At 52.6% G+C, this 26,824-nt stretch overlaps 2 protein-coding genes and 1 long non-coding RNA gene across 4 annotated transcripts in view; all 3 read right to left on the minus strand.

Annotated features, from left to right (window-relative positions):
• Window positions 1-1,450: 1,450 nt before the first annotated feature.
• Window positions 1,451-12,944, minus strand: LOC127046551 (avidin-like). 2 transcript variants are annotated; one of them, XM_050943733.1, is made up of 4 exons: window positions 12,742-12,939; window positions 10,172-10,379; window positions 6,393-6,513; window positions 1,451-2,352 (listed from the first exon to the last, which is right to left on the minus strand). In XM_050943733.1, exons 1-4 carry the CDS (start codon window positions 12,811-12,813, stop codon window positions 2,283-2,285), a joined length of 471 nt encoding a protein of 156 aa, XP_050799690.1. In that variant the 5' UTR covers window positions 12,814-12,939; the 3' UTR covers window positions 1,451-2,282. The 2 variants fall into 2 exon arrangements, with proteins under 2 accessions (XP_050799690.1, XP_050799692.1); XM_050943735.1 differs by lacking the exon at window positions 1,451-2,352 and adding an exon at window positions 3,539-3,749 and having other exon boundaries at window positions 12,742-12,944.
• A 3,891-nt stretch (window positions 12,945-16,835) lies between these two features.
• LOC127046558 (uncharacterized) lies at window positions 16,836-21,596 on the minus strand. Its single transcript, XR_007773114.1, has 2 exons — window positions 19,534-21,596; window positions 16,836-17,249 (listed from the first exon to the last, which is right to left on the minus strand). It is a non-coding gene; the product is annotated as an uncharacterized LOC127046558 (long non-coding RNA).
• A 1,121-nt stretch (window positions 21,597-22,717) lies between these two features.
• LOC127046553 (avidin-like) overlaps window positions 22,718-26,824 on the minus strand; it is a 52,347-nt gene continuing 48,240 nt past the window's right edge. Inside the window, exons 5-6 of the transcript XR_007773113.1 lie at window positions 25,445-26,822; window positions 22,718-23,027 (exon numbers count right to left, since the gene is read on the minus strand). The gene's annotated coding sequence lies outside the window, so the exon portion shown is untranslated. The remainder of the gene's footprint in view (window positions 23,028-25,444; window positions 26,823-26,824) is intronic.

The following is a 26,824-nucleotide window of genomic DNA, read 5'->3' on the forward strand; positions in this document are numbered from 1 at the left end:
CAATGCGGCAAGACCAGAAGTGCCAGGCCTATGCGTTCCTCCACCCAGGGATTCCAGCTCAGCCCTGATATTAGCTCTAATAATCATGAAACAGGAACAAAAACTCTCCTTTGAAACGAGCCAGCCCCATCTTTAATCACAAGAAACAACACCCAAGAACAAACACTCACCCACTTGCATGACTTGGCTTTGGCCTCCCTCCCCCCTGCTTAGCAAGTGAGTTTCGGCTGAGGGTGACTCCTCAATCAGTGCATGTAGGGCGCAGTTTGGCTATCCTTTACTCAGACAATGAGCAGAACCACATTTCGTTGCTTCTGCACTCAGCCCTGAAGGGATCTGTAACCCAGCCCCAGCCAAAAGAGATCCTGGGGCCAAGCAGCTCTGTCTGCCGCACACCTAGGCCGAGTGGGTGTGTCTATGCAAACATGGTCTGCTCCTGGAATGTTGTCACCCAGCTTCCCCGGGTGTCAGGGGATGGCTCACTCACACCCTGCTTCCAGCTGTCACCTCTACAGCCCCCACGCTCTGCATCATTCCTTATTCTATAGCTGGCTCTGCTCAACTCAACAAACGTGTAATTAGGACACTCAGCAGCGTCCTCCCCAGGAGACAGATGCTCCCAGAAGACAGTAGAAGGCTCATGTGATACTATACCTTGGGGGAGTGCCCTGTAACCCCCATAGTCTTCATTTTTATATAATTGTAATCTTAGATATAAAGCATGATGTATGAGGAATCAGGGGAAAGGTTATGATCTGCTGAAAGTCATTTCTCTATCCATAGATGTGTATCATTAATGCATATGAAGTTGTGAGAATTGTGTTGTATGGTTGGCACTAAAACATGCTGTACACTGGGGAATCAGCCAGGCCTTAGCTCCCCAGAGGTAACAGCCAGGAAAGGAACCAACACCCGGGTGTGTGAAACAACCATCACCAGCCATTGTCCAGCAAGGGAGCTACATTGCAGTGACTCCCCTGCATGAGGCCACTCCAGGGGAATTGCTCAACCTCACCTGGGGACTCAGTAGTGCCCCAGACATGCCTGGACTTGAGTTCTCCAAGCACATAGACTGAGGGTCTAAAACAGGACACGAGGCTTAACGATGATGCCTCTAGTGGGACACCACTGAGAGAATAAGATCAGGACAAATTGCTCAGAGCAGGGCAGTTACAGCCCAAGGCCAGGAGTCCTGTATTACTAAGGCACCAAACCAGCCAGACAGAGAGGACTTTGGTCTCACCCCACTGGCCAACCACAAGTCACACAAGCAATTCCCTTAGACCCACTCCAATTTCCCACCAGTGCCACTGGTCCTGGGGATGAACAGTTATGAAAACCAACACCCTAGTAAAACAAAAAAAGGTTCTCCCAATCCCAAAGGACCAAGCCCCAGATCCAGGTCAATATGCAAATCAGATCTTACCCACAAATCACACTGTGGCCAATCTGAAATCTAAAGGTTTATTCATAAAAAGAAATAAATAGAGATGAGAGCTATAACTGGTTAAAAGGAATCAATCACCTACAGTGATGGGAAAGTTCTTGGTTCTCGTGCCTTTCTCTGGGTGATTCGTGAGCGGCTCTGGGAGCATTCATGCAATAGAGCTGGGTGTGTGGCGCCACGTGCGGTTGTGCTGAGTGACCACATCACCTGGAGGGGTTTGCTGCTGGTCACTAGCAAGGCATTGTGAGAGACGGTCCAGGTGAGAGCGTGTTCAGGGGGCACAGTGGACCCACAGACCCTGTCACAGAGGCACAGCAAGCAGGGTGAAACACACCGCTTGTTGTACTGAGCAAGATTTGCACTTCATACACTGGTGTAAAGATGTAAAGGACAGTCAGGAGGAGTTTGTTATTTTCGGATTGCTCATTTTAGGAAAGGGAGGTAGGGACAGAAAAGCAGGAAAATGATTGACAGCAGTGAAGCCATTGCAAAGTTAGGCTGCAGGTTGCAGAAAAGGAGAGAGAGCACCAGAGACTATTGGAACGGAAAGACCTGGCGATAAAGGAGAAACAGAAGAGAAGAGCGTGTCTCCCACGCTAGAACTTTACTGGGAAAGGAACTAAACTGCAGCGTGGGGGCCGCAGGCAGTGATTCTAGGTGGGGGGTAACCAGAGAGCGAGGGGAGATGGAGACGGAGACGGGTGACTCTGCAGCTCAGCAAACAGCCCTGACACCAGGCGAGACGCTCTCGAGAGAGAGCACCCAGAACAATTCTGGGGGGCGCCAGGAGCTCTGGGGCTGCAGAGTGGGGTCACGGTGCTGCTGGGATCACTGGTTACAGGTCATTCCTCATGGATTCACTCACTTTCTGCCCCTTGATCCGGGTGAAAATGTTTGTGCCGACCCTGCAGGGAAGCACAGAGCTGAGGTTACTGGCCCAGCACGGGCCTGTGCTCGGGGCTGCCCCATACACTAGAGAGGGAAGGAGGCAGGGGCACAATTTGCATCCCCTTGAGGAGAGAAGCCCAGAGAGGGACACCCATCCCCAGGGCGCACGGCCTGGGTGCTGAGCACCGCAGTCTGGGGAACGCCCCTCCTCCAGGCTCCACCTCAGAGGCAGGGGCGGCTCCAGGCCCCAGCACGCCAAGCGCATGCTTGGGGCAGCATGCCGCGGGGGGTGCTCTGCTGGTTGCTCTGGGGGTCCACCAAAGCTGCGGGACCAGTGGACCCTCCATAGGCACGCCCGCGGGAGGTCCACCGGAGCTGCCTGCCGCCCTCCCGGAGACCGGCAGAGCGCCCCCTGCAGCATGCCTCCCTGCTTGGGGTGGCGAAATGTCTAGAGCCGCCCCTGCTCACAGGGACACCCAGCCGCGCCATGCAGGGGCAGATAGGGGGCTGGCAGGCAATTCCTCCAGGCTCCACCTCAGTGGGGCACCCAGCCGCCCAGCCCAGCGAGGCAGCGTGGCTGTGAGCACCCCGCACTGGCACGGCCGCAGAGCCACCGAGCAGCACCTGGGGGGGGGGGCAGGCAGGGGCTCCTCAGGCTGCACATCCGCGTGGTGCTCAGCAGAGCCACTGGGGGCAGGGACCTGTCAGCAGCCTCCTACTCAAAGCTCCCCTTGGTGCCCCCGGGAGGTGCCCTGAGCCCCGCTGTAGCCCCCTCGCCTGGCTGCTCACATGCTGGGAGCCAGCCTGTGCTCTGAGAAGGGCTGAGCACAAACAGGCTTCCCAGGCAGGAGATATCTTGCAGCAGAGAGGGGCACGAAGTAGCACCAGAGGCCTGGGCCCCCTCGCCAGGGGTCAGACCTGGGGCTGGTGCTAGTCAATGTTTTCATTAACGACTTGGACAATGGCATGGCAAGTGGGCTTATACAACGTGGGGGACACACAAGGCTGGAGGAGCTGGGAGCACTTGTGAGGCAGGATTAGAATCCAGAGCGACCTCGAGGAACTGGACAATTGGTCTGAGTTCACCTGGATGAAATTCAAAGACAACAAGTGCAAAGTGGGGATTATCTGGCTAGGAGACAGCACTGCTGAAAATGAACTGGGGGTTGTACTGGATCACAAACTGAACATAAGCCAACAGCGTGATGCAGCTGGGAAAAAAGGCTGATATAATTGAGGGCTGTGTTAACAGGAAGGTTGTATTTACAACACAGGAGGTGACTGTCCCGCTCTTTTCAGTGCCAGCTGGAGGACTGGGCCAGGTCTGGGTGCTGCACTTTAGGAAAGCTGAGGACAATTTGAAGAGAGTCCAGAGGAGAGCAACAAAAATGATCAAAGGTTTAGAAAACCTGACCTGGGAGGAAAAATAAAAAAACAAAAACTGGGCATGTTTAGTTTTGAGACAAGAGAACTTAGCGGGGAGCTGATCACAGAGGATGGGGATCAGTTGTTCTCTACGTCTGCTTAAGGTGGGACATGAAGCAATGGGCTCACTCTGCAGCAAGGGGGAGTTTGGTTAGATCTGAGGAAAAGCTTTCTACGGATCAGGGTAGGGCAATAGTGCAGCAGGCTTCCAAGGAGCATGTGCAATGCCCATCCCAGGAAGTCTCTAGCAAACAGGTGGGACACACCCTGTCTGGGACGCTCTAGGTTTGTATGGTTGTCATAAACAGACAGTTAAGGGTTAATTCCTCTTTTACCTGTAAAGGGTTAAGAAGTTCATATAACCTAGCTGACACCTGACCAGAGGAACCAATGGGGAGACAAGATGTTTTCAAAGAAGGTGTCACCCCCACTCTGAACTTTCGGGTACAGATGTGGGGACCTGCATGAGATAAACCCTAAGCTTATTTACCTGCTTAGATCTAGTTGCTGTCACCACCAAATGGTTTAAACAAACGTTTATGGGAGAATCTGCAGTTGCTTACCTCGATGATGTGGCCATTTTTTCTGATTCATGGGCAGAACACCTGGAGCACCTGGAAAAAGTCTTTGAGCGCATCAGGCAGGCAGGACTAACTGTTAAGGCTAAAAAGTGTCAAATAGGCCAAAACAGAGTGACTTACCTGGGGCACCAGGTGGGTCAAGGAACAATAAACCCCCTACAGGCCAAGGTGGATGCTATCCAAAAGTGGCCTGTCCCAAAGTCAAAGAAAAAGGTCCAATCCTTCTTAGGCTTGGCTGGCTATTACAGGCGATTTGTACCACACTACAGCCAAATCGCGGCCCCACTGACAGACCTGACCAGAAAGACCCAGCCAAATGCAGTTAAGTGGACTGATGAGTGTCAGAAGGCCTTTACCCAGCTTAAGGCGACACCCATGTCTGACCCTGTGCTAAGGGCCCCAGACTTTGACAAACCATTCCTAGTAACCTCAGATGCATCTGAGCACAGTGTGGAAACAGTTTTAATGCAGGAAGGACCGGATCAAGAATTCCATCCTGTGGTGTTTCTCAGCAAGAAACTGTCTGAGAGGGAAAGTCACTGGTCAGTCAGTAAAAAGGAATGCTACGCCATTGTGTACACTCTGGAAAAGCTATGCCCATACGTTTGGGGATGGCGTTTCCAGCTACAAACCGACCATGCTGTGCGAAAGTGGCTTCATACCACCAATGGAAATAACAAAAACTTCTTTGGTGGAGTTTAGCTCTCCAAGATTTTGATTTTGAAATACAACACATTTCAGGAGCTTCTAACAAAGTGGCTGATGCACTCTCATGAAAGTTTCCCAGAATCAACTGGTTAAATCATCCTTGAAATATGAAAAATATGGTTAGTTTTATATAATTAGTAGTATATATAAAGGTGCATGTGTTTTAGTAGTCTGTTTCTCCTAAAGTTCTAGGAAAAAAATCACAGCCAGTGTGGTCTAGCACTGTCTATGATTTGGGGGGGGGCGTGTCATAAACAGACAGATAAGGGTTAATTCCTCTTTTACCTGTAAAGAGTTAAGACGTTCACATAACCTAGCTGACACCTGACCAGAGGAACCAATGGGGGGACAAGATGTTTTCAAAGAGGGAGGAGGGAAATCAGTCTGTGTCTGTTCAGAAAAGTTTGTGCCGGAGTGAAGGATCCAGGAATCAGCCATCTAACATTTCTTAAAAGTAGTGTTTAGAGCAGGAATGTATTAGTTTATGTTTATTTTCTTTTGTGACTTCATTTTGCATAAGAGGGAGAATCAAATTGGGCATCTTTGTGTAACTAAGCTTTTTGCCCAGAGGGACGTCCTCTATGTTTTGGATCTGTCGTCTGTGCGAGTAGCTTGCATGCTAATCTCACAGAGGTATTCCTTTCACCCTTTTCCTTTAATTAAAGACTGGGGAAATATTTGGGGGGAAAACAGAGTTTTCAAATGACTCTTCCATAAATGTTTGTTTAAACCATTTGGTGGTGGCAGCAACTAGATCTAAGCTGGTAAATAAGCTTAGGGTTATCTCATGCAGGTTCCTACATCTGTACCCTAAAGTTCAGAGTGGAGGTGACACCTTGACAATAGTCCTGCTGTAGCCTGGCAGGACGGAGTAGGTGGCCTCTCGAGGTCCCTTCCAGCCCTACATGTCCAGGATTCTGCGAGACTCACAGCCTGTTCAGGGGCCTGGCTTGGGGACAGTTTTGGTGCTGAAGCCGCTCTCCGTGCAGAGGCCTTGCTCCTGCCTCCCAGTGCAGGCTGTGCTCCCGCGTTGACAGACACAGTTCACTGCCTCTTGCTCCAAATGCTTACAGGAGGCTTAGGACTTCTGGGGCTTTTCTGATGGTCCTGTCACTGTGTTCTCTCTTTCTCCTCCCTGGCAGGGTGAAGCTCACAATGCTCAGTGCAGGAGCATCTGGGGAAGATGCTCTGCTGCCCCACTGCAGACCAGTGCCTGTCTCCTCTGGCCACAGGACTGTTCCCCACCCCATCACATGAGTCTCCTCCACACAGTCTGGGATGGGGAGCCCAGACCACCAGAGACCTCTCTGCTCCCTGGGGAATGAGGATTCCCAGTCACTCACATGGTTGCATTCCAGTTATTCTCTGCAGATTTGGCCTTCTCTCGCAGCAGCCACATGGTCTGCAGAGTTTCCTCCCCATGATCATCCACGAAGCACTGGCCCACAAAGACAGTCGTTGAGTCTGCCACGGAATCAAACAGGAGTTAGAGCGAACATCAGCGACACTCAGCCCGAGACCCTCAGAGCCCTGTTGTCCCCCAACGGTGCCCACAAGTATAGGGAAGGAGAGGGATTGCTTTGAGTGCCAGTCGTGTGATGATCTCACGCTCCTGCACCTCTCTCTCACAAGCATGTCCCAGGCACCACGGGAGGTGCGTCTGGACAGTGATCGCGTGCAGAAGAGAAGTGACCGGCCAAGGCTCCAGTGAGTCACTGGCAGTGCCCTGGATGGACCCCAGGAGCTCTGACCTCACAGGTCTTGGCTACACAAACCATTTCCAGGGAAGGGCCTGGTGCACACCAGCCCTGGGGTTTCACTGCTGCATGGGTCAGACTCACTTGGAGCAGGTTGGATGCAGCTGGCACTTGTGCTCCCTTTGCTGGAGCTGAGGTCGTGCTAGGGCAACAGTGGACACTTCCTGCAAAGAGTCCGCGTGGCTGCAGACCCAGCTAGACAGACCCGTCCGGGGGGCAGAGGATTTGGGGGCGTGTGGGGGGAGATGCAACAGTGCATTTAATTGATTGTTCCAATATTGTCACACTCAGTTTGGAGGTTGGGCCCCAGGGAGATAGCTGAGTGCCCCAGATCATGCAGCCACTCATTGTGCGTTCCTCATGTCTGGGCCCCCAGTGGGTCTCCAGGCGTGGTGTGCAGACGTGCCAGCCGCTCACAGCTGCACGTGGTGAGTGGGAGTTGCAGGTCCTCAGGATGTCTGACCAACCAGGCCCTGTGTGTCCTACGCTGGGCACCCAGCCATTGAGGCACCCCAATTCCTGGGGAGTTCTGCAAATTTGGACTTTAATCTCTGTGCCTCAGTTCCCGACCTGTTGCGGGGGTAAGGCCATTGTCCTCTCGCTAGGTGCAGGACAATCCTGAACGTCTCTGACAGGCTTCGACACCGTGGCACCAAGCACCATGGAAATGCCTGTGTGGCAGTGAGTGAGTGAGTGTATATGAAGTGCCAGGCTCGGACAGTGAGCAGGGAATAAGGCAGGGCCACGGACGGAAAGAGGAGAATTAGAATTGCCAACTTCTCACTTGCTCAAAACCGAACACCTTTGCCCTGCCCCTGCCCTGCCCCTCCTGGGAGGCCCTGCCCCCACTCGCTCCATCCCCCCTCCCTCTGCCTCTCACTCTCCCCACCCTCACTCACTTGCTCATTTCCACTGGGCTGGGCAGGGGGCTGGGGTGTGGGAGGGGGTGAGGGCTCCAACCGGGGGTGCGGGATCTAGGGTGGTGCCAGGGATGAGGGACGAGGGATTTGGGGTGTAGGAGGGGGCTCCAGGCTGGGGGCTGGAGCTGAGGAATTCAGAGTATGGGAGGGGGCTTTGGGCTGAGGCAGGGGGTTGGGGTGTGGGAGGGAATACTGTCTCTGGGCTGGTGGTAGGGATTCCAGGGTGGGACCAGAAATTAGGGGTTTTGGGTGCATGAAGGGGCTCTGGGCTCAGGCAGGGAGTTGGAGGAGTGAGAGCTCTGTCTGGGGGTGCGGGTTCTAATGTGGGGCTGGGATGAAGGGTTTGGGGTACAGGAGGGTGCTCCAGGATGGGATTGAGGGGTTCGGAGGGTGGGAGGGGGATCAGGGCTGAGGAAGAGGGTTGGGACATGGGGGGAGTGAGGGCTCTGGCTGGGGGTGCAGGCTCTGATCTGGGGCCAGGGATGAGGGGTTTGGGGTACAGGATGGTGTTCCAGGATGGGATCGAGGGGTTTGGAAGGTGGGAGGGGGATCAGAGCTGGGGCAGAGGTGTGGCCAGGCAGCTCTGAGCACTGTCCCATCCACAAGTGCTGCCCCTTTAGCTGCCCTTGGGCGCAGATCCTGGCCAGTGGGAGCTGTGGGGGTGGCACTTGAAGCAGGGGCTGTGTGCAGAGCACCCTGACTGCCCCTACACATAGGAGCCGGGGGGGGGACATGCCAGCTGCTTCCTGGGGGCCATGTGGTGTGGAGGCTAGCAAGGAACCTGCCAGCCCTGCTGCGCAGCACCGCCAACTGGACAGTCAACAACTGCCAGGATCTCTTTTTGACCAGGTGTTCCGGTCGAAACGCGGACACCTGGTCACCCTACAGAGAATGAAAAGGGAAACTGATGAGCTGCCCCATTCTCTGAGCACGGAATGAACCACTGGGCTGTGCCCGGCCCCGTGTCATGCAGACGGGCCCAGGAGGCACATGCACGGGGCAGCTGTACTTCTGCCTTCTCCTCACTTTCCGGTGCTGGACTTGGCAGCCCCAGCAAGTTCCTTTAACATTTGGATGGAGTTGCTTGCCCAGCACCTGGGCATGCTCAGATGGTGCAGCGAGTCCCAGAGCAGCGGGAGCAGGGAGGGAAACCACTGGCTGGACAGGACAAGGAGCCTGTGGCTGGCAGAGGACCACATAAAGCCTGCAGGAAATCTAGAGATTGGCAGAAATGCAGCAGAAAAATGGCAAAAGTGGGAGCTAGGATCTGAGTGCACAGGGTTGTGAGTGGTGCAGACAGTGCTGAGCCAGCCATGGCAGGCCCTAAGCAGGAATATCCCCCCACAACATATAATAATAATTAAAGGGGGGCCCCTTGAGGGCCTAAGCAATTGCTCAGTCTGCTTGTGCCTAGCGCCAGCTCTGGGTGCAGACACAGTAGAGGAATGGCTGCAGACAGCGTTATTTCTTCCTGTGGCAGGTGGAGGAACAAGAGGGGATTTAATACGTTTCAGTTTGATGATAATGCAGATAGAGAAAAAACACAGGTGTCAAAGAGTGAGTCTGAGGCATTCTGTGCACTGCAAAGCAACTTCATGTATGAGAAGCACAATTTTTCACCAGAAGTCAGACCGATGGGGATCAATATGTGACTGATTTAAAACTGGCAGCACGATCAGGTCAATACTGAGAACCGAGCGAATTGCTCAGTGAGACCGTCTTGTGCGTGGTATTGCGTCAAATGTGGTGCGAGCAAGGCTGTCCAAACACTTGAACGTGCTGTGGATGTATTAAATCCTGAAGATGAAATGATTGAAAAACAACTGGAAGGGCTGGGCAAACCGGACAGACAAGTGCCCCCATCGCACTGTGAATCTGCCTTTGGCAAGTGCCTAGGCTGGAAGCCGTCCTGCTGCTAACCAAAACCCGGGATCCAGTGAAAAAAGAGCAGCCAGAGGCAATGAAGGGTTGTTCTAAATGTGGTCATGGCCATAAGGAACCATCCTGCATATGGGCAAGAATGCTGAGGATGTGGCAAATGCAACCACTTTGCCAAAACATGCCCCACCAAAACAGCAGTGTCCCAGGGCAAACAGCTGATTCCCCACCCAGAGAGGAGGTGTGAGGATGGCAGGGACTTTGGCACAGTTACTCAGCGCTGCAGGGAGTGTGTGGGGGGAATCAATACTGAGTGATGAGCCTTATCGGCCACAGCAGGTTGCTGGCCATTGGTTGGCAGTGCCAACCTGAAGGGGTGGCCTGAGACAGGCAGGGTCACGAATGGGAGGAGGAGGAGGCTGCAGAAAGGGGCCTGGGGTGGCCTGGTGGGGAGCGCCAGGCACTGCCCCAGGTTGGAGCTGGGGGGATTTCAGCCTATCCATCGAGCACCGAATTCCTCTCCCCACAATCCCTCATGCCACTCCCCAAAGCCTTTGGACCACGTACCTGAGAAGGTCCACTTGACGGTGAACCCGAAGGTCGGCTGCTCCAGGCTGTCAATGTGCTGGGATCCATTTATGGGCGACACAAGGATCGGCTTTTTTGCGGCTGACACCGCTGTGAGGTACAACCCAGAGAACTGCCCGGCCTTGTTCACAGCAAAGATGGTCATATTAGAACCCAGCTCATTCTGCCAGGCTCCAGACAGGATGCACTGAAAGGTGGGTAGTGGTGGTCAGCAGGAGGGGCATGGTGGAGTCAGGCGGGTCAGACCTCAGCTGAGGCCGTGACCCTGAAAGCCCTAAATGCAGGACAGACCCCACAAAGCAGAAGATGACCACTGACAAAGGGGGTCTGTGCTCTGACTCCTGGCGATTGAGGGACCTCCCTGCCCCATTTCTATCTGTGATTGTCTCATGCTGCAACTTCAAAGTGAAAAGTGAAATAAAATCCTCCCAACTACAGCACCCAGCCTCCTTCTGCTGCTGGGCAGGGGCTTTGCGTTCTCTCTCCTCACCTGGGGTTGGGAGGAGGCGTCCCGCTTCCTTTCTCCACCCCACCTTCCCCTTCCCACACACAACGAGGAGAGTGTCTCTGAGGCAGGGGAGAGAGCAGCTATCTGTGCTCCCAGAGCAGCAGGGCCCTGGAGAGGTGGCAGGTTCCCTGCCGCTGGCGCCTCTCCCATTTCCCCGGAGCAGGTCTGCACTGGGGCTGCTGGGCACGAGGACAGGACAGGTGTAGCAGCGCATCATCTGGGATGTGCTCTCTCCGGCACCGCCCGGGGGAGCTCTGGGTGCCGTCTGGCCTATCATACCCCCAAGGCCCAGGGATGGATCCGCAGTCGAGCTGCCCCTGCCAAGTCTGCTCAGAAAGACCAGCCTCCATAGTGACTCTGGCTTGGGACATTCCTGTTCCGAGAAGGCGAATTCCCAGGCAATGCAGCAGTGAAATCTGCCCAGTTCTAGGCCCCGGTGGCTCAGGCAGACAGAGCAACGTGACCTGGTAGCTGAGACCCAGGAGCTCTCGAAGGACAAAAGGGCTTTCAGATTTTAGGGAATTGCTCAGTCTTGTTTTAACTCTGCTGGCTGGGATAACTCAGGGCTCTGAAAAGCTGAGCCTGGCGCTTCCCGCCCGTTGCACTGAGTGTCCTCTTGGCCGCTGCATCAAGAGACGGTCCAGGGTGCCCGCGGCTTGCTACAGCTTTGTGAGCTTGTGCCTCAGGCGCTGGTGGGGGTCCCTGTCACCGCCTCAGGGCGTTTCTTTTCTGGCACTGAGAATTCTCCTCACAAGGAAATAACCTGCCTGGGCTGAGTGGGGTGTGCAGGGCTCAGCCCCCATGTCACTGTGACAGACACACAGACAGACTTTCCCTTGAGAACGTAATCCCGGCATGGGAAAAGGCCCCACCCTGCCCTCACCTCCCCATGGGTCATTGCAGTGCCTGACCCATCGCCCATCGCTCCCCTCAGGCTCTCACTGCTCCCTGCCCAGCTTGAGCCGGCTAAGAGCCAGCGCCCAGCCCCCTCGGCCCCTCACCCTGCCCAGCCTGAGCCGGCTAAGAGCCAGCACCCAGCCTCCTCGGCCCCTCATCCTGCCCAGCCTGAGACACCCCAGAGCCAGCGCCCAGCCCCCTCGGCCCCTCGCCCTGCCCCAGCCTGAGACACCCCAGAGCCAGTGCCCAGCCTCCTCGGCCCCTCATCCTGCCCAGCCTGAGACACCCCAGAGCCAGCACCCAGCCCCCTCGGCCCCTCACCCTGCCCAGCCTGAGCCGGCTAAGAGCCAGCACCCAGCCTCCTCGGCCCCTCATCCTGCCCAGCCTGAGCCGGCTAAGAGCCAGCGCCCAGCCCCCTCAGCCCCTCGCCCTGCCCCAGCCTGAGACACCCCAGAGCCAGTGCCCAGCCTCCTCGGCCCCTCATCCTGCCCAGCCTGAGACACCCCAGAGCCAGCGCCCAGCCCCCTCGGCCCCTCACCCTGCCCAGCCTGAGACACCCCAGAGCCAGCGCCCCGCCCCCTCGGCCCCTCATCCTGCCCAGCCTGAGACACCCCAGAGCCAGCGCCCAGCCCCCTCGGCCCCTCACCCTGCCCAGCCTGAGCCGGCTAAGAGCCAGCGCCCAGCCCCCTCGGCCCCTCACCCTGCCCAGCCTGAGACACCCCAGAGCCAGCCCCCAGCCCCCTCGGCCCCTCAACCTGCCAAGCCTGCGACATCCCAGAGCCAGCACCCAGCCCCCTCGGCCCCTCACCCTGCCCAGCCTGAGACACCCCAGAGCCAATGCCCAGCCCCCTCGGCCCCTCACCCTGCCCCGGCCTGAGACACCCCAGAGCTAGCGCCCAGCCCCCTCCGCCCCTCACCCTGCCCCGGCCTGAGACACCCCAGAGCCAGTGCCCAGCCCCCTCGGCCCCTCACCCTGCTCAGCCTGAGACACCCAGAGCGAGTGCCGAGCCCCCTCAGCCCCACACCCTGCCCAGCCTGAGACACCCCAGAGCCAGCGCCCAGCCCGCTCGGCCCCTCACCCTGCCCAGCCTGAGACACCCAGAGCGAGTGCCGAGCCCCATCAGCCCCACACCCTGCCCAGTACCTTTTTCTCTGAAGAGGTACTGAGGGTCACAAGACCCATGGCGAGAAGCAGAGAGAAGCCCGTTTTCCCCATTGCTACTGGGAGTGGAGGCTGCCCACAGGTGCCAGATGAATCTCCAAGTACTGGTATCTGGGGCTCACAGTCAGTCCCCTACTTATAGCCCTTGACACAGGCGGGGCTGGGATGGGTGCTGGTTGTTTAACTGATTAGCAGTTCCAAGAAATAGACACTTTGTTTGCTTAAGTTTGATTTCCCAAGAAGTGGAAGTGAAAAGGACCGTGTGACCTGGGCAAGGATGTGCAACTTCAGCTGGAACGTGAGACCAGGACTGTCGCGCTCTGGGTACCTCTGATAACGGGGCCAGTTGCTGGCAAAGCGGAGCCAGGATGTTATTTCACCATTAGCAGTTTGCAGGGAGGGATAGGAGGCTTCCTCTCTTGTTTGTTTCCTTATTGCTGTGTGATTTCTCAGAAGTGATTGTCTGCTGAACTGTGAAAGTGAAAAGGGAAGTGTGGCCGGGTGATGCTGTGACTAGGATGATGGAAACTCCAGATCCGTAGCCAGATACCGGAGTCCCAGAGAACTGGACAGAGAGCGACAGCCAGTGACTGATGGAAGGTGCCAGGCTCTGAGGCCTGGGCCCTGTAATGGCTCATGGGGCAATCGTTAGGGTAAGTTAGCGGGGGCTGAAGCAGAGGAACGTGAGCAGCGTGTCAGGAGGTAACATGAGACGGGGAACCTCCAGACTGCTCATAACAGGATGCTGGGAAGTGACAGCGCCAGGGAGGGAGGGAGAGAGAGTTGGTAAATCACATCTGGGCACCTGGAGACTGTCTGCAAGGCGGGAACATGACTGCAGGCTTGTCTGCTCCCCAGCCAGGCCTGGCACTTTAAAGTCAGATGGATCCATCTAAGGCATGTCTACGCGGCCACTTAGGTTGGGAAAGCTTATGTCACTCAGGGGTGTTAAAAAACCCACTGCCCTGAGCAACATAAGTTCTGAAGGCGTAAGTGGCCGTGTGCCCAGTGCTTGGTCGGCAGGAGACGCTCTCCCCTGACACAGCTAATGCCACTCGGGGCGGGGGGGGGGGCGTTATGATGTCACTGGGAGAGCGACTACACGAGCGACCTGACAGCGGCGCAGCTGCATCGGTACTGCTGTGCCACTCTCAGCTCACCAGAGTAGACGTGGCCTGAGTCACTTAGGGCCGTGAAAACGCTCACACGCTGAGCATCGGAATGTCGTCGCCCTAGCCCCAGTGTAGACGTGACCTGAGTCACTGAGGGCTGTGAAAACTCTCACACACTGAGCACTGGAATGGTGTCGCCCTAGCCCCAGTGTAGACGTGACCTGAGTCACTTAGGGCCGTGAAAACTCTCACACACTGAGCACTGGAATGGTGTCGCCCTAGCCCCAGTGTAGACGTGACCTGAGTCACTTAGGGCCGTGAAAACTCTCACACGCTGAGCACTGGAATGGTGTCGCCCTAGCCCCAGTGTAGACGTGCCTGAGTCACTGAGGGCTGTGAAAACTCTCACTCGCTGAGCACTGCAATGATGTTGCCCTAGCCTCAGTTAGATATGCCTGAGTCACTGAGTGCAGGGCCGTGGGTGTGTCTAGGCAGGTATGTCAGTGGGGTGTGTCTTGGCTGGTGTCCGAGGACATGGTGTGCATAGTGGGTGGGTGTGCAAGGCCTGTATGTGTGTGCCTGAGCGGGTATGTGAGGGTGTGTGTGTGTGTGTGTGTATCTGGGTCGGTATGCAAGGGCAGGATTTGTGTCAGTGGGGTTGTGTCTAGGTGTGTGTGTGAGGGCTGGGGTTGCATAGTAGGCAGGTGTGCAAGGCCTGGTTGGGAGTGTCAGGGGGTGGCTGTGCAAAGGCAGGGGCTGTGTCTGGGCAAGTGTGTTTAGGCAAGTGTGTGAGGGCAGGGTGTATGGAGTGAGTGTGTGTGAGAGGCCTAAGTGTGTGTCTCAGTGGGTAGGTGTGCTAGGGCAGGGGGTGTCAGAAGGTGTCTGTGTCAGTGGGTGGTGGGGTGTGGGAAGTGCATATTGGTCGGTGTGTCTGGGTGGGTACGTGAGGGCAGGGTGTGTGTGGGCAGGTGTGTGAGGAAAGGGTGTGTGTATGGGTGCATGTGCGAGGACAGGGGGTATCAGTGGGTGGTTGTGTGTGTCTGGGCAGGTGTGTCAGGGCAGAGTGCATATCTGGGTGGATGTGCAAAGGCAAGGTGTGTGTCTGGGTGGGTGTTCAAGGGCAGGAGCTGTCAATGGATGGTTGTGTGCATGTCTCGGTGCGTGAGTGAGGGCAGAGTGTGTGCGTGTGCATGCAAGGATGGGGTATGTCTGAGTGGGTGTACAAAGACAGGGCATGTGTCTGGGCAGATGTGCAAGGGTAGGGGGTGCCAGGGTGTGTGTGTGAGGGCAGAGGGTGTCAATGTGTGGTTGTGTGTGTCTAGGCAGGTGTGCAGGGGTAGAGGGGGTGCCTAAGTGTGCGCGCAAGGGAAGGGTGTGAGTGTGAGCGGGTGTGTGAGACAGGGTGTGTGTAAGAGCGGGTATGTGAGGGCAGAGGGTGTCAATGGGTGGTTGTATGTGTCTGGGTGGTTGTGTGTGTCTAGGCAGATGTGCAGGGGCAGAGGGGATGCCGAACTGTGTGTGCAAGGGAAGGGTGTGAGTGTGAGTGGGTGTGTGAGACAGTGTGTGTGAGAGCGGGTATGTGAGGGCAGAGGGTGTCAATGGGTGAGTGGGTGTGTCTGGGTGGGTGTGCAAAGACAGGGTATGTGTCTGGGCAGATGTGCAAGGGTAGGGGGTGCCAGGGTGTGTGTGTGAGGGCAGAGGGTGTCAATGTGTGGTGGTGTGTGTCTAGGCAGATGTGCAGGGGCAGAGGGGGTGCCGAACTGTGTGTGCAAGGGAAGGGTGTGAGTGTGAGCGGGTGTGTGAGACTGTGTGTGAGAGCGGGTATGTGAGGGCAGAGGGTGTCAATGGGTGAGTGGGTGTGTCTGGGTGGGTGTGCGAGGGCAGATGTGTGTGTGAGTGGGTGTGCAAGGGCAGGGGGGGTCTGTGACGCCATGTTCTCTGCACCACTTTGTGCCGCTCACCCACTCGTTCCCTTGTGCCCCGTGCTGGTGCTGTCCCCCGCAGACTGGTTCTTTGCACCCCTGATCACAGCAGGGCGCAGGGCTGTGCTGGGGACCTTGCTCTGCTCATGGCTGGAGTGAGACTAAATCCCCCCTCATCCCTCCCACCGGACTCGTGGGGCCAGGCGGTCGGTCTGTCTGGGCTGGGCTGACCTGGCCCGGTGGCGCCCCAGAGTGTGTGACAGGGATGGTGCTATGGGGGGCTGGGCTGGGCCTCTCCCTGGGCAGTCAGGCTGAGCTCCGGTGTCTAACCTGCTTCCTTCGCCCAGGGAGCTGGCAGCCCCGGCGGGCCCCACCCAGGATGCACCTTGCACAGGTAGGAGCCGGGCATGGCCCTGGGCCAGCTGCATGGGGCTGGGGTGGGGGAGGGCGCTCGGGGTAGGTGCAGCACAGGCATCGTGCCAGGCCAATGGCACCTTGCCGCACCTCTCGTGTGTGGGCATGTGGGGGGCTGGAAGCATGTGGGGGGCTGGGGAGGGTGCGTGGGACATTGGGCGTGTGGGGGAGGGGCATACCAAGTATCTGCCAATTCCCCTCCCTTCACAGAAGTACCAAAAATTAGTAACTTTAAAAAACAAAATATTTTGGCATCAAAACTTGCTGCCTCCCTGTGACAGTGCTGCCTGTGGGAGCCAACTGAGGTCACTCAATCAGGGTGAACTGCAAACAAAACGAGGCTGACAAACCCCAAACGCTGGTGGTTATTCCAATACTTAGATTTACCAGCCAACACAGAACAGCTTCTACAGTACCTCTCTGGTTACTCAGAAGTCCAAACCATGCAGTTCCCTTAAAGTGCCCAGCCTCAGGCCTCCATCCAGACACACATGTCGGATATGATGATGATTCCTGAAAATCTTATCTCATCATATAAAAGAAAAGGTTCTTCCAATCCCAAAGGATCAGCCACACACCGAGGTTCAATTGTAACTTAGATCTTACTCAAAACACACACTACAGCCAATTCTTATTAACTGAGCTAAAATTTATTAAAAAAGAAAAGAGAGAGAGAGTTGGTTAAAAGATCAATATACAGACAGACTTGAATTCAATTCTTGAGGTTCAGATACATAGTAGAGATGAGCTTGTAGTTGCCAAAAGTCCTTTCAGAAATAGTCCAGAGGTTATAGTCCAATGTCCATATTCAGGGTGGCTCCAGTCAGTGACTGGGGATTTCAATCCTTGTGGCTTAAGGTTTCCCCCTCTTGAAACCCAAAGCAGATCTGAGATGAAGCAGGATCATGTCCCAGGGTTCTTATACATTTCCAGCAGCCTTTCGGCCTAAGAAAACAACAGGCTTAATTCTCCTTCCAAACATCCTGGGAATTAGCACAGGGTAATTTATCCATTAAATAGTTCAGACACAGGTTACCACAACCTTCAAAGAGACACATAGACAATAACACTATTTCACTCAAGTATCATCATAAATGTTAATATTCCTTGTTTGATCTTTGAATTAAAGCTATAGCAATAGACAAGACTTGTTTGTTACATCCCAAGACCTGAGCAAACATCTACCCTTCTACCTCTCCCAATGCAGACTTGCATTTCAAAGCTCTGCTCATTTACAGATCTTCCTAACCAGTCCTTAAGCTTCACCCATGGGTCAGGTCAGTGGGTGAGGTGAGTTAATTAACTCTTTCTGGCCCTGTCACCTTTCAATGAGATATTATATTATACTCATAACGTCACACTCCCCTCGACCAATCTGAATGAGCCAGGCAGGCCCAGCCCCATGCACAGACCCCGACCCCCAGCGCAAGTTGACAGGGCCTTCACCAAACCGAGTAGGTTTGACCAGCTGCCCCATTGCCATGTGTGTGTCGTGTCTCCCTGGGGAGCTGCATGGAACCAGGTGTTACCTCCCTGCCTCCACAGGGTGCAAAGGGCTGCCCAGACCTGCCCCCCCCCCCCAACTCCTCTCCCAATTCAGCCATTCCCTGCCTGTACATAAAAACGGCCACAATGGGTCGGACCAAAGGTCCATCTAGCCACATATCCTGTCTGCCAACAGCAGCCAATGCCAGGTGCCCCAGAGGGAATGAACAGAACAGGGAATCAGCACGAGATCCAGCCTCTGTCGCTCATTCCCAATTTCACAGCAGTCAGAGGTTTTAGGGACACCCGGAGCAGGGGGTTCCATTCATCACCACCTTGCCTAGTAGCCATTGATGGATCTGTCCTCCAGGAACTTTGTCTGTTATGAACCCAGTTATACTTTCAGCCTTCACAACATCCCCTGGCAAGGAGTTCCGCTGGTTGACCATGTGAAATATTTCCTTATGTTCGTTCTAAACTGGCTGCCTATTAATTTCATTTGGTGACCCTTGGTTCTTGTGTTATGAGAAGGAGTAAATAACACTTCCCTACTCACTTTCTCCACACCAGTCATGATTTTATAGACCTCAATCATATCCCCTCTTAGTCGCCTCTTTTCCAAGCTGGAAAGTTCCAGTCTTATTAATCTCTCCTCATATGGCTGCTGCTCCACACCACTAATCATTTTTGTTGCCCTTTTCTGAACCTTTTCCAGTTCCAATAATCTTTTTTGAGATGGGGAGACCACATCTGCACACAGTATTCAAGGTGTGCACATACCAGGGATTTATATAGAGACAATATGATATTTCCTGTCTTATCTCTCCCTTTCTTAATGATTCCCAACATTCTGTTTGCTTTTTTGCTGCCGCTGCACATTGGGTGGATGTTTTCCAAGAACTCTCCACAAGGACTCCAAGATTTTTCTAAAGTGGCAACAGCTAATTTAGACCCCATCATTTTATATGTAGAGTTGGGATTATGTTTTCCAATGTGCATTTCTTTGCATTTATCAACATGGAATTTCATCTGCCATTTTGTTGCCCAGTCACCCAGTTTTAAAATATCCTTTTGTACCTCTTCACAGTCTGCCTGGGACTTAACTATCTTGAGTAATTTTGTATCATCTGCAAATTTTGCCACCTCACTGTTTACCCCTTTCTCCAGATCATTTATGAATTGTTGAACAGCAGGGGTCCTAGTACAGATCCGTAGGGCCCCCTGCTATTATCTCTCTCTGCTGTGAAAACTGTCCCTTTTTCCTACCCGTTGTGTCCTGTCTTTTAACCAGTTACTCATCCCCGTGGGGTCCCTTTTCCCCTGCAGGTGCAGCCGGCCGTGCCCCAGCACAGAAAGAGCTGCTGTTCCCCCACTCACTGCAGCAGGCTGAAGAAGGAGGCTCAGGAACAGGAGCTCTGCTCTGGTGCACAAGGGCAGCACTGAACTGTTCGGTAACTCAGGGTATGTGGGCACTGCAATCTAGGAGGTGACTGCAGCTCACATGGTCATGCCTGAGTGAGCTTTTCTCTTGCTGGCTGGGGTAACACGGGGTGAAGCTGGACTAGTGCACGCTTCGGCCTGGGCTTTCCAGGGGTAGTTCTCAGCAGGGGGCTTCCACACGGCTCGCCCCCTGGACGCAGCTTCCTGGCCTGGAGGTTACAGCTGGCTGACGCACAGCTGTGTGAGCGGCCGTCGCACCCTGTGAGCGCTTATAAGAAGCACACAGGATCCTTTCCAGGGGAAAAGGCAACACCTCGTGTTTACTGAAGATACAACAATTAGCATATGCATTCAGTCACACAACACACACACACTATCCCGCCAGCCGATGTTATAGTTACCAGTCCAGAATCTGGATCAACCTAGTTGCCAGCAAGGTTGATCATGGGTAGGGAGGGGTTGGGTTCTGTCGGTCACAACACGATGCTCTGGGGAAGTCTGGGCAGGACGAACCCAACCTTCCATGGCAAGTCCCCTGTTTATATAGTGATCTGCCTTCACTGGGACCCGTGAGTTTTGCACCGTCATGCTGACGAGGGCTTGTTTTCTTAAATTGTCCTTCTCATCCTTTATCTTGTTCTTTCATCAGGTCTCTCAGGGCGTTACTCCAGGCTGGGTTTGATCACAGCTGTCTTGTCCCCACTGATAGGTGCCTGCTCCATCTTTAGAGTCGTCAATCTGCCCTCCTCTGACATTCCAATAGGGGCATGTTGCAGCCTCCTGGTGCCCTTGCGTCTGTCTCCGGTTCCTCCCTCATCCATCTGGCTCAGCGATGGCCTTCACACTTACCTCTTAACCCCCATCCCTCATTCACCCACAACACAGAATTGATTTACACACAACATTTTGAACAGGAACATGAAGTTGCAATGCCAGAGAAAACAAACCCCGCGTTCTTTTACTGATTTAAAAATGCAACAAATTGGTGACCCCCAAAGGCCTGTCACTGCCTTGAAATCAGCATAGACACAGATTCTGGCTGATGTCTCTCTACCAATGGCCCACTAGGCCATTCCTTTCTGCTATTCTGGCAGGATATGATCAAATCATACATCAGTACATTTAATACATGCTACATTATTATTCTTTAGCCTTCATTCTAAATTATATAAAATACAAACATGAAATCCTACTACTGCTGATATGCCCATACGCTATGTCTACACTGTGAACTGGGGGTGATTCCCCACTCGTGTACACACACCTCATCGCGCTAGTGTGCTAAAAACAGCAGTGTAGCCATGGTAACTTGTGCAGCCACGGCCCAGGCTAGTTGCCCTGAGTACATCCAGGGGTCCAGGCAGGTTTGTACTGGGTGGGCTGGCCCATGTCAGCACTCCCGCTGCCTGGGCTACCTCGGCTACGCTGCTACTGGTAACGCGCTACCTCGCTGAGCTGGGCATCACCCCCTAGACACGGCCTGCAGGGAAGTTCAGGTGCTGCCTGCTGGTGGGGTCTGTGATGGGGGGACCTCTGTCACCTGCTAGACAAGGAAGAAAGAGAGTTATGGGCCATACCTGTGGGGTGATTAATTGATGGCCTCCCGGCCGGAGAGAGCAGAGCTAACTAGACCTTGGGCCTTGTAAGGAGCTGAGGGATCTCCACTGAAGGGAGCAGACCCAGGAGAGGGGAGACAGGGAATGGCCTGGGGCAGGCAGAGAGGGGAAAGCCCTGGGGATAGAACTAATCTCCATGGTGGGCTCTGGGAGAGGGGACGATCCAAGGAGGCTGTCCTGGGGCCACTGTTCCAGAAAGGGAACAGGGACCGGGAGAGTCACAGGGAGCAGGGAAGGCTCCAGTGAGGGGCCCTGAGCCAGGGCCTACAGGAGCAGGGAACCAAAGAGGAAGCCTGGCGGGGTGGATGATCAGCATTTGGACTCTGAGTGGGAAAAGCCTGGGGAGCCAGTGAGCTGATAAGAGTAAAAAGAAATGTGGGTAGAGCCCAGGAGGGAGCGAAGGACCTTTTGTTAGGCTAATTTGGGACGGTTGTTCAAAGTGGCGTTCATTTGGGGTTCTGGGCACCCCGGACGGGGCTTGGACTTTAGGTGGAGGGCTGAGCCACGCAACACCTGAGGAGAGGCAGATGGGCTGCAGAGGCGCAAGGGTTGAAGACCCCTTGAAATGCCACCTCCAGGCACCCGGGGGCGCTATGACAGGAAACCCAAGTTATTACAGGTCAAGTTAGGCTTGTCCACACAGAAGCATTTTACCCGTGTAATTACACCACTATCGTTAAACCGATGCACCTGTTATTACCAGTGTAACTCCCCGTGTGGACACTCTGATTCCAGACTAAGAGCGACTGTTTTCACTTAATCTTAAACCTCTTTCAAAACAAACCAAACAGAACTGAAGAATGGCATGCCTGTCCAAATCCGAGCGTCCGTGCGGGCATTACAGCCATACAGACCACTGTCACTTTCCCACGTAGACAAGTCTCCAGAAGGGAGTGTGTCGCTCTTCACACTTTGGTCCTCCCTTTCCTGTCATGCAGGGAAATAGTTCACAATGTTGACATGTACATCATCATCGGCCGCCTGAGTTAACACCTCACTGAGACACATGAGCTGTCCATACCTCTCAGGGCTGTTGTGTCAGGCTGCCTGCAGACTCAGGCAAGCACTGCTGCATTGCTTTGCACTCTGCTCAAGTTTGGAAGGTTTTCTCTGCAACCTGTAATTCTGTGAGTGCATTTAAGGTTGAATTTTGAACTGGGATGATCACACAGTGTGGACAGCAGCTGGCAGCTTCCCCTAATGGCTCTATAACTGGAGGGCAGTTTTAACAACACGGTGTTATGTTTAGAAACCCCATGATTTTTGTCAGTCATGATTTGGGGGGTTTGACTCCTGAGGCCGAAGGCTGGGGGCTGGCCGTGTTGTGGACACTATGGGCCCTCATGATGGAAAATGGAGTACAGCTCCTGGCCAGCCTATGGAGTGAGGTTTGGCAGAGACTCACACGTGCTCTGCAGCCTCTTGCCCAAAGAGCCTCTGCGTGCCTGTGCTGGATGTTCAGCCAGGATGCTGAAGTGCTCCCAGTTCAGGGTGGGTTATGTCATAACCTAGTCCCAGATTTGGACCTTAGCGTCCAAAATATGGGGGTTAGCATGAAAATCTCCAAGCTTAGTTACCAGCTTGGACCTGGTAAAGCTGCCACCACCCAAAAAATTAGAGTGTTTTGGGGCACTCTGGTCCCCCCAACAGCCTTCCCTGGGGACCCCAAGACCCAAATTCCTTGAGTCTTATAACAAAGGGAAATAAACCTTTTCCCTTCCCCCCTCCAGGTGTTCCTGGAGAGATACACAGAAGCAAGCTCCGTGAATCTAAACAGAGGGACTCCACCCTCCCCGTTCCCAGTCCTGGAAAACAGAATTACTTCCCTCTTCACCCAGAGGGTATGCAAAGTCAGGCTAGTAAATCTAACACACACAGATTTCCCCCTGACTTCTTCCTCCCACCAATTCCCTGGTGAGCACAGACTCAATTCCCTGGAGTTCCCCACTAAAGAAAACTCCAACAGGTCTTAAAGAGAAAGCTTTATGTAAAAAGAAAAAAAAATACATAAAAATGGTCTCTCTGTATTAAGGTGACAAATACAGGGTCATTTGCTTAAAAGAACTATGAATAAACAGCCTTATTCAAAAAGAATACAATTCAAAACATTCCAGCAACTACACACATGTAAATACAAAAGAAAAACAATAGAAACCTTACTGCCTTACTATATTTGTACTTACAACTTGGAAACAGAAGATTAGAAAGCAAGAGACAGAAATCCTCCCATAGCCGAGAGAGAGACAGGCAGAAGACAAAGAACTCAGACACAAACTTCCCTGTCATAAACAGATAGCTAAGGGTTAATGTCTCTTTCACCTGAAGCACCTGACCAGAGGACCAATCAGAAAACCGGATTTTTTTTCAACTCTGGGTGGAGGGAAGTTTGTGTCTGAGTCTTTGTCTGTCTGCCTGCTTTTCTCTGAGCTTTGAAGAAGTAGTTTCTACTTTCTAGTCTTCTGTTTCTAAGTGTATGAACAAAGAGATCAAATAGTAAGTTATATGGTTTCTTTTCTTTGGTATTTGCATAAATATAAGTGCTGGAGTGCTTTAATTTGTATTCTTTTTAAATAAGGCTGTTTATTCAATATTCTTTTAAGCAATCGACCCTGTATTTTGTCACCTTAATACAAAGAGACCATTTGTATGTATTTTTCCTTTCTTTTTTATATAAAGCTTTCTTTTAAGACCTGTTGAAGTTTTCTTTACTGGAAAATTTCAGGGAAATTGAGTCTGTACTCACCAGGAAATTGGTGGGAGAAAGAAATCGGGAAGATCTGTGTGTTGAATTTGCTAGCCTAATTTTGCATTCCCTCTGGGGGAATAGGAAAGTGCTTTTGGTTTCCAGGACTGGGAACGGAGAGGGGAAGTCACTCTGTTTGGATTCACAGAGCTTGTGTCTGTGTATCTCTCCAGGAGCACCTGGAGGGGGGAAGGGAAAAAGGATTATTTCCCTTTGTTGTAAGACTCAAGGGATTTGGGTCTTGGGGTCCCCAGGGAAGGTTTTTCAGGGGGACCAGAGTGCCCCAAAACACTCTAATTTTTTGGGTGGTGGCAGCAAGTACCAGGTCCAAGCTGGTAACTAAGCTTGGAGGTTTTCATGCTAACCCCCATATTTTGGACGCTAAGGTCCAAATCTGGGACTAAGGTTATGACATGGTGTAGCAGCGGTTGGGATATAGACAGAATCCAGAAGCCAGTAGGAATATTATATTTTTCTTTTCTCTGCTAAGGGCTTTTTAGCAGAGAGAAACAGTTTGGTTTTAAAAGGGAACCAGAGAGAATTTTTTTTTTCTGCTCTCTCTGGCAGTTTGTGGCTTGCATGTTAAGCAAGAAGCCATTACCAGACTGTTAAGGGTCTTTTGTCATGCAATAGCCCTCCCATTAGGAGGCAAGTACCAGCACTATATGCATGCAAATAAAGTGGTTTTTCAGGTTTACTTAACATTGAAGATTAGCTAAAGGCACTGTTGTTAGGCAGACTTCAGGAGGCAACAGAGAACCTGCAGTTCTGAAGATAAACACCGGAGGGCACCCCAACCCAAGAAAACAGGAACCATGACTTCTAAGGCAAAAATTGAGGCCGAAGAACAAATTCAACACATCACAGGAGCTTCTAACAAAGTTGCTGATGCACTCTCCCGTGAGAGTTTCCCAGAATCCAGTAGTTAAAAAGTGTTCTTAAAATGTAAAAGTCTGTTAGTTATATACTTAGTAGTATATGTAAAGGTGCATGTGTTGTAGTAATCTGTTTATTTTAAAGTTCTAGAAGGATATCGCCGCCAGTGAGCTTCCCCACTGTCTGCAATTTGGGGGGCGTGTCATAAACAGATAGCTAAGGGTTAATGTCTCTTTCACCTGAAGCACCTGACCAGAGGACCAATCAGAAAACCGGATTTTTTTCAACTCTGGGTGGAGGGAAGTTTGTGTCTGAGTCTTTGTCTGTCTGCCTGCTTTTCTCTGAGCTTTGAAGAAGTAGTTTCTACTTTCTAATCTTCTGTTTCTAAGTGTATGAACAAAGAGATCAAATAGTAAGTTATATGGTTTCTTTTCTTTGGTATTTGCATAAATATAAGTGCTGGAGTGCTTTAATTTGTATTCTTTTTAAATAAGGCTGTTTATTCAATATTCTTTTAAGCAATCGACCCTGTATTTTGTCACCTTAATACAAAGAGACCATTTGTATGTATTTTTCCTTTCTTTTTTATATAAAGCTTTCTTTTAAGACCTGTTGAAGTTTTCTTTACTGGAAAATTTCAGGGAAATTGAGCCTGTACTCACCAGGAAATTGGTGGGAGAAAGAAATCGGGAAGATCTGTGTGTTGAATTTGCTAGCCTAATTTTGCATTCCCTCTGGGGGAATAGGAAAGTGCTTTTGGTTTCCAGGACTGGGAACGGAGAGGGGAAGTCACTCTGTTTGGATTCACAGAGCTTGTGTCTGTGTATCTCTCCAGGAGCACCTGGAGGGGGGAAGGGAAAAAGGATTATTTCCCTTTGTTGTAAGACTCAAGGGATTTGGGTCTTGGGGTCCCCAGGGAAGGTTTTTCAGGGGGACCAGAGTGCCCCAAAACACTCTAATTTTTTGGGTGGTGGCAGCAAGTACCAGGTCCAAGCTGGTAACTAAGCTTGGAGGTTTTCATGCTAACCCCCATATTTTGGACGCTAAGGTCCAAATCTGGGACTAAGGTTATGACACCTCCACCCAGACCTGAAAAAATCTGGTTTCCTGATTGGTCCTCTGGTCAGGTGCTTCAGGTTACCTCTTTCCAGGTGTAAGAGACATTAACCCTTAGCTATCTGTTTATGACAGGTTATGACTGGGGTGCCCCAGTCTCCTGGGTGTTTGTCGGTGCTGCGTGACGCAGCCTGACCCCTTTCTGACCTGGCCACTGAGGCAGGTCTAGATGTTCCCTCAGTTTCTGCCTCAGAGTTGGAAATTTCAGTAGCAAAATTGGTGAGAGTTGGGGTAACAGGGACGCCTGGGGGCTCCCAGATCAGAGCACCAGGGAAGTCGAGGCTGAACTGAGTCCAGGCTGATAGCAGCTGCCTCTGGGCAGAGTGATGGTCAGTGAGCAAAGGAGTATCGGGGGGTAGCTGTGTTAGTCTGTATCCACAAAAACAACGAGGAGTCCATGGCACCTTAAAGACTAACAGATTTATTTGGGCATAAGCTTTCATGGGTAAAACCCCCACTTCTTCAGATACATGGAGTGAAAATGACAGAAACGGGCATAAATACACTGACACGTGAAGAGAAGGGAGTTACCTTACCAGTGGAGAAGGAATGCTGAAGGCCAATTCAGTCAGGGTGGATGTGGTCTACTCCCAATAACTGATGAAGAGGTGTCAACACCAAGAGAGGGAAAATTGCTTTTGTAGTGAGCCAGCCACTTCCAGTCCTATTCAAGCTCAAATTGATGGTGTTAAGTTTGCCAATGAATTGTGCCTCTGCAGTTTCTATTTGAAGTCTGTTTCTGAAGTTTTTTTGTTGAAAAATGGCTACTTCTAAATCTGTTATTGAGTGTCCAGTGAGCAAAGGAGCGAACCAGGGGGATGAACCTACCAAGGGGCGTCCCAGGAAGGGCCTGGCTCATGGGAGAGAATCCAGCACCTCCCAGGGAATCCAGGGAGGGGCAGGTGGGAATCACGGCTCAGCAACAGCTTCAGCTCAAGAGCCAAGAGCGATAAAAACACCTGCTGAAGATAGCTCATCTCAGTTGATTAGACTCTTCCTGTTGGTAGGCGTACTTCCACCTTTTCATGTTCTCTGTATGTATAAATATCTCCTGTCTGTGTGTTCCATTCTATGCATCCGATGAAGTGAGCTGTAGCTCACGAAAGCTCATGCTGAAATAAATTTGTTAGTCTCTAAGATGCCACAAGTACTTCTGTTCTTTTTGCGGATACAGATTAACACAGCTGCTACTCAAAAACACCAGAGACTCATTTGCCTCTCGTGCTAGAGCTTTACTGGGAAAGGAACTTAACTGCAGCATCAGGGCCACAGGCAGCGACTCTGGGGGGAGGGGTAACCGGAGAGCGAGGGGAGATGGAGATGGAGACAGAGACGTCGCCT

The sequence above is a fragment of the Gopherus flavomarginatus genome, chromosome 3 (assembly GCF_025201925.1).
Source record: "Gopherus flavomarginatus isolate rGopFla2 chromosome 3, rGopFla2.mat.asm, whole genome shotgun sequence".
In the NCBI taxonomy this organism is placed as follows: domain Eukaryota; kingdom Metazoa; phylum Chordata; order Testudines; family Testudinidae; genus Gopherus; species Gopherus flavomarginatus.

Bases quoted from the DNA above. Each gene is read 5' to 3' on its own strand.
- LOC127046551 (XM_050943733.1), bottom strand. From the start codon at position 12,813: ATGGGGAAAACGGGCTTCTCTCTGCTTCTCGCCATGGGTCTTGTGACC. The intron at 10,380-12,741 runs GTACTGGGCAGG...CCCACCTTTCAG, and splicing joins GTACCTCTTCAGAGAAAAAG to TGCATCCTGTCTGGAGCCTG. The intron at 2,353-6,392 runs GTGAGTGACTGG...GCTTCCCTGCAG, and splicing joins AATAACTGGAATGCAACCAT to GGTCGGCACAAACATTTTCA.